This window comes from Macrobrachium nipponense, chromosome 21 (assembly GCF_015104395.2).
Source record: "Macrobrachium nipponense isolate FS-2020 chromosome 21, ASM1510439v2, whole genome shotgun sequence".
Classification (NCBI taxonomy): Eukaryota; Metazoa; Arthropoda; class Malacostraca; order Decapoda; family Palaemonidae; genus Macrobrachium; species Macrobrachium nipponense.
This window is the reverse complement of record NC_087212.1, coordinates 62,061,820-62,068,500: the sequence shown is the minus strand read 5'-3', so window position 1 is coordinate 62,068,500 and position 6,681 is coordinate 62,061,820. Positions and strand designations below refer to the sequence as shown.

Below are 6,681 nucleotides of genomic sequence, written 5' to 3'. Positions count from 1 at the left end.
TATATATATATATATATATGGTTAACAAATCACAGTAGATGCACGTGACTTCATTAAATAACCGAATACCACAGGAAAATGATAGTTAGAAATCCAAGCGCTTTCGTCTTTACTAAGACATTGTCAAGGAACGAATGAAATACAATTGGAGAGAAAGTTATCAGGTAAACAAGATAAAAAAAATACCAGAGGGTTAATTGTCAAAAGGGTAAAAGTTAAAGAGATAGTCCAGGATTATCGGATATCTAACAGTCACAAACCTAAACATAGATTTAACCCTAACAGAAACTACATAGTATCTGTACAGTCCAAAACATGTAAAAACTGAATATATTAATTTTGTTGCTTTAATTTATGTACAACTCTTTTTATTATGAATGCATCAAGTTTAAATAAACCAAGACTTAAATTTAGAACATTTCCATTATTTGACTTAATGAAATAAGATTCAATGATATTCCTTTTAACTGTGTCATTACATCGGATTAAGGCTCTTGCTTGACTCCAGTTAATAGAATGATCTAAATCCCTCACATGTACGAATTATACATTCGATATTTGCCCAGTTCTCACAGAATATTGGTGTTGTTTGAGACGTTGTGAAAGAGATTTACCGGTTTGTCCGTAATAGACTTCATCACACTTTTTGCAAGGAATTTCATACATGCAGCCTGGAAGATCTTTAGGAGAATTTTTTATTACTAAACTCTTGACATTAATAGTACTGAAAACATTTATGTTAAAAAGCTTTAAAATTCTAGGAATACCTAAAAACCTTTTATCATACGGTAATTTTAGAATGTTATGCTTACTAAATTCAAGTTTGTCATTAGTTACATAAAATGTTTTTCAAACTCTTTTCCATGCTATATCTAAAAAAGTCCTTGGGTATTTAAGTTTCAATGCAATATCATATAATGGAATTGTTCTAAATTTAAGTCTTGGCTTATTTAAACTTGATGCCTTCATAATAAAAAGAATTGTAGATAAATATAAGCAACAAAATTAATATATTCAGTTTTTACATGTGGTGAATTTACTACATCTGTGTATAGGAAAAAATCATACACTGGTCTTGCTAACAATTTCTATAGTTCAAGCTTCAAGAACTTTAAACTGAATTCCATTTACACACTGGTTTATAGGGCTCTTCGTTATTCTTCGAGTTAGTCTCTTTTTCACAATGAGATTTTATTTTTAGTCAAATTTTTCTTACAGAACTCCTATCCTGAAAATATGGTTTAGAAGTCATTAACAGATAATAAACAAATAATCGAAAATTAATTTGGCTGCCTTAAAATGCAATTAAATCCCATTAATCCACTCAAGATTGGCGCATTCTTCGGCTCTAAGGACAACTGCAGACCTTCATGAGATCCAACATTATTTATAAAAAATTTAAGTGCACCGGATGTCCCGGTATTTATGTTGGATCAAGATATCATAGCCACGTGGGATACAGTTTTAGAACGAGTCAGAAATTGAGTAAACCAGAATTTCCTAATATAAAGAATCATGCCTCTATATGTAAAATTAAATTGAAATAAATAGAAAGCATTGCTCTGTTACTAGTGGAACAAGCCATAGTAATTACTTACTACCATTGAGTCCTTATACATCAAACGGCTTGTTCCGTCTTTGAATTCTAACGTTTCCGCTTCTCTTTATCTCGCATAACTGAAGTCTTAGGTTGGTGTCAGTTTTGGGTCATTCGTTCTTCTCCGTCTCTTTTAGATTGTTTGGTGGGAACTGGCTTCTTTTTCACTGTATACTTTTTAAGTTGTGTTAATTTTAATTCTTGTAAATATTTATTCTCTCAACTATATATTTAAATAGTTTTTTTGTAAAGTTTAATGTATTGTATGTTATTCTTGCAGATTGAGGATGCATATTATAGATAATGTAAGAAACGTCTCGTATGAATAAAATAAGGCCTTTTTGATGTGTTTATTGGACCCTGCTGTATGCTGTTTAATACCTTCGCCTGGAATCCATATATATATATATATATATATATATATATATATATATATATATATATATATATACATATATATATATATATACATACATATATATATATATATATATATATATACCTATATATATATATATATATATACACATATATATATACATATACATATATATATATATATATATATATATATATATATATATATATATATAAACACTTTTACAGAGGGAAAAATGTTAATATTCATGATCATCCAAATTCCCTTCGCTCATTCCCTCTTTCTCACCCGAGATCTTGTCTTTCAGTTTGCAGCAGTCTGCCCTTCCACATCCTCCCTGCACTTTAGCATCTAATGTGAACGTTCGGAAGCCTTCCAGAATGGGTCGGTAACCGGTGCATCTGCACAAATTACCTGTAATGATAAGATGATGCGAGTTTAGTCAACTTGATAGCCAGAAGGTTCTGTCGCCACGATTAGACACAAAGATATATGGAAATGGCAGGGTGATGGCAAATGAATTAATCTGAAAAGAGGAAGAGGTATGATAAAAGGTTTAATCTGAACAGAGGAAGCGGTATGATAAAAGGTTTAATCTGAACAGAGGAAGAGGTGTGATAAAAGGTTTAATCTGAACAGAGGAAGAGGTATGAGAAAGGGATTAATCTGAGATGTTTGATGACAAAGGGATTAATCTGAGATGATGTGTGACGACAAAGGGATTAATCTGAGATGTGTGATGGCAAAGGGATTAATCTGTGATGATGTGTGACGACAAAGGGATTAATCTGAGAAGATGTGTGATGGCAAAGGGATTAATCTGAGAATAACAAGTAGTTCGATAACAAAGGGATTAATCTGAGAATAAGAAGTAGTGTGATGACAAAGGTATTAAACTGAGGAGTGGAAAAAAACGATTAATATGAAAAGCACATCAAAGGGATTAATCTGAGAAGAGATGTGATAACAAAAGGATTAATCTGAGAAGAAGAAGAATGAGAAAGAGATTAAACCTAGACGATTCTATGATTTAAGTTGTTGAATGGAATGAAGATATCAAGAGAGGAAGAGAAGATACAGGTCCTAGTTTTTAAACTGATGTAAGAAATCTGTAAAGATGCTTATTATACGTACTTAGTTCTAATGCATTAAAATAGTTAATATAACTAAGTGGATATAGTGTCTGCTGGTCTGTATTCTGACTAATCAGAAAAACGTTATAATACGTATAAATGGAGACACCGTGTATATTTATATTTCCGCACAATTACGGCCATGAAGTACTAGAAGATGGTTGAATATCACCCGAGACATTGTGGACACCTGTGAAATATTCCTCAATTTGTTCCATCGAAGGGACTCTGGTATTCCTCAACAGTGTGTACATGGACATGACTATTCCCGGCGTGCAGAATCCACACTGCGATCCGTGGGCCTTGGCAATGCGCTCCTGTACAGCGTGAAGTCCTGACTTGGTTGACCCTATTCCCTCCACTGTCGTCACCGCCAGACCGTGCACGGAGGCAACTGGGGCGAGGCAAGCGTTCACTGAATAATGCCTGTGGAGAAGAAAAAAAAAAGTTAAGAAAACGTGTCTTACCGCTATAGTAAGAGCTAAACTTTGTGCCAGCAACACTTGACACCATTACATAATCAATTAAATGCTCATTTAGGGGAATGTTTTGTTTCGACTGATTACTGCTCACTCTCTCCAAAAGGCTTTCAAATTAAATATATATATTTTCCAAGACAATTACTGGTTATATACATCCGATAACATCTGTGTAAACTTTATTATATAATTTGTTGGTGTTCTGTTTATAAACTCTGATCAGACAAATGAATTTTCGATGCTAATGACAGGGGGAACTTATACCGAATAACAAAAATAAAAATAAAACTCACGTGACTTTATCCAAGGCATGATTATATCTGGAAAGCATGACAGTGCAAGCACCGCAGCCTCCCTCACCACATCCAAGCTTGGTGCCGCTTAGCCTTACTGTCAGGATGTTAAGGAAACGGGAAAGAGATATTCTTTTATAAAAGAAAAATGGAAAAGTAGCCCAAACACATCTAATCTGAGATCAGTGATCAGCATTAGGTACACTTGTACATATTTCACGTTGTCATCCAAATGCTACATTATACTGGTACAAGACGCCATTTATGTGATTTTTACCGTTCCGTAACCAACTCGTGCAACTAAATCATCATTACCAAACGCAATTGTTTCTTCAGTTATCTTACTATTTAGGCTACCACAAATATTGGTTATATATTGTCTTCAATATCATGCTGAGGTTCTCTACCTATGGGACAAAAGAATGAGCCCTTGCCTTAACCCTTGTCAACGAGGTGGAATAAATGATCAAGCACCTTCAAATGCTCTTAATCGGCATGACCATTCATACAACACTGTCGCTCTTTTACTTCTCGAATCTTATTCCTTCTCTAATGGCCCCGAAGGCAAAGCCAGCTTCGGTTCTTTGAGTGAGCCTTTCGCCCTGTCTATTGGGGGAACTGTTGCTTTGATCGCTAAAACCATCCTTCTCCAATGGTCGCTAATGTAAGTGAGGCATCAATTTCTATTACCAGTGCATGTGACCATTCAACTGGTGTAACCTTTTCTTATAGTCTTAAGTACCAATCTGTGGTGAGGGTTTGGCGTGTCTGAAAACGAAAGCACACGTTGCCATATGTTCAATTTCTTTGTAGTCGGCCAAAGTCAAAGCTCTGTATTTCTTACTAATCCCCAAAGGGAATCATTACCCTAAAGTCAATCCCTATGTCCTGTACAGATTATCCTCCTTTCAGAGTCTGGTGAAAGGGGAATGCCACTCCAATTTAGAACGGTTCGCTGGTGAGTTTATTTTCCCTTTATTCAGATTTTATCCTACATTGTGCATTGGCATTAAAACATGAATGTTTTTCATTTACCATCTCTAAAAGTGGACTTTTCAACATTTTCTCTGTAGGTTTCGCAACTTTAGAGAAGAGTCATTCTGTAATTATTGCCTTTTTGCTTGACATCGTTGGTAGTCTATCTACTTTCCGTTCTCTCTGACTTTTTGCATTTTTTCTAGGAATCTTGTTCGCAACCACGCCACGTCATATAGTTCCATCAAAAATTTCCTAACATTGAGTTTTGTGTACCGGAGATCAATTTCTTTCACAATTTTTCTTGAAGATTCTCTACCACCTTCGAATCTTGTTCTTTCTCTCATTTCAAACACTTTATTAATGTTTGGAATTTCTTTCCTTTCATAAAATTTGAGAATTATCCGACGAAGCAAACATTTGTCAAAATCATCCAAATCAGTCACAGGTTTTGAGCTTTTCCTCGTCTTTATCTCGAAAACTGAGTTACCAAATCATTCTTGCGACTCTCGTGCTTCTTTACATATTCGTTCAACTGTGGCTTTACTGTCTTTTGTTGCCTCAACTGTACAAAGAGTTGCATTTGCAACGTTAGTAATGGGTCCTCTGTTCTGTTTCTCCAATGTGAAGTATCTTCACACATTATGAATAATTTTCCTTACTTGTCCTTGAATGACTCTCAGTGAGGAACTCTGACCATCCGTGACGACTACAAAAGGCTGTATTGCCCTATAATGACAACTGCAGCTCATAATATACCCGTACCCGGCCCGAGACACGAGGTCAAGGAAGTGCATACCAAAGCCACATTTCTTCACTTTATAAGATTAATATCAATGACTGGTTTAAAACAATATTCATCGGGATCTGTGTACAACAATCATGATTCAATCATTTTTGGAGCAAATTTATTAATTTCAAGTACTAAACTGGTCCTTTTACCCCATTAAAAGTGATTGATGTTTGGCAACGCCACACCAATTCCAATCTTAACCACAGTATTTAGATTTTTTTCATCACCCGAATATTTTTTTTTCATATTCAGTTTACTGTTGTCTTGAAACAATCTACACAAGAAAAAAATAACATCAAAGAAAAAAAAATTTCATATTCAAATTTCTCTATTTACAGAAAAGTTCAGATGAACATCTTTTAAGCATTTAATCACACACACACACACACACGTGTTTGAGCGCCAACTATAATTATATAGTTACATCTGCAATCCTCACCTTCACCATAAAGGACCCCAGCTTACAAGATTTGACCTTTCTCAAGAGACTAACGAAGGGTTTATTGCTTCTTGACTGACAGATACAGATTTCAATACCTAACCTGAGAATCGAGATTGTAGATGTGGCAACGTGTATGCCACGTTTCTCAATTTTGATGTTGAAACACTGTTTAAACTTTTGACCATTAACAACTGTATACATAAAAACCATGTTTACTAAATATTTCAGAGTAATTCGGTTCAGTTTTGTTATATAACAACGACCTACATTCCATAAAAATTTTCCTAAGAATAGAAGTTTGGCAAAGCACGTAAATGACTTTCGTCCCAACAAAACCTTTACCACAGATTATTGTTAGGAAAGCAGGCACATGAGTCATTTGTAGATTGTTTTACTATATAATTAAAAAAAAAAATTTACCTACTACGAATTGCTGTGTGGCAGCACTTCAAAGGAATTTTCTGTACTAAGAGACATTGGTGTCCGTATGATTATCAGAATTACTGAAAATATCCATAAGCGGAAAAAATGTCCGTCAAAAGGAGGGATGGTTCGATATCATCTGAGGATATAAGGCAACGCTACGCAGA

At 34.7% G+C, this 6,681-nt stretch overlaps 1 protein-coding gene across 1 annotated transcript in view; it reads right to left on the bottom strand.

Annotated features, from left to right (window-relative positions):
• LOC135198079 (xanthine dehydrogenase/oxidase-like) overlaps positions 1 to 6,681 on the bottom strand; it is a 49,332-nt gene that overhangs the window by 29,848 nt on the left and 12,803 nt on the right. The window contains exons 3-5 of the mRNA XM_064225503.1: positions 3,882 to 3,978; positions 3,300 to 3,535; positions 2,265 to 2,390 (exon numbers count right to left, since the gene is read on the bottom strand). Coding sequence (XP_064081573.1) covers positions 2,265 to 2,390; positions 3,300 to 3,535; positions 3,882 to 3,978 — 459 coding nt within the window. The remainder of the gene's footprint in view (positions 1 to 2,264; positions 2,391 to 3,299; positions 3,536 to 3,881; positions 3,979 to 6,681) is intronic.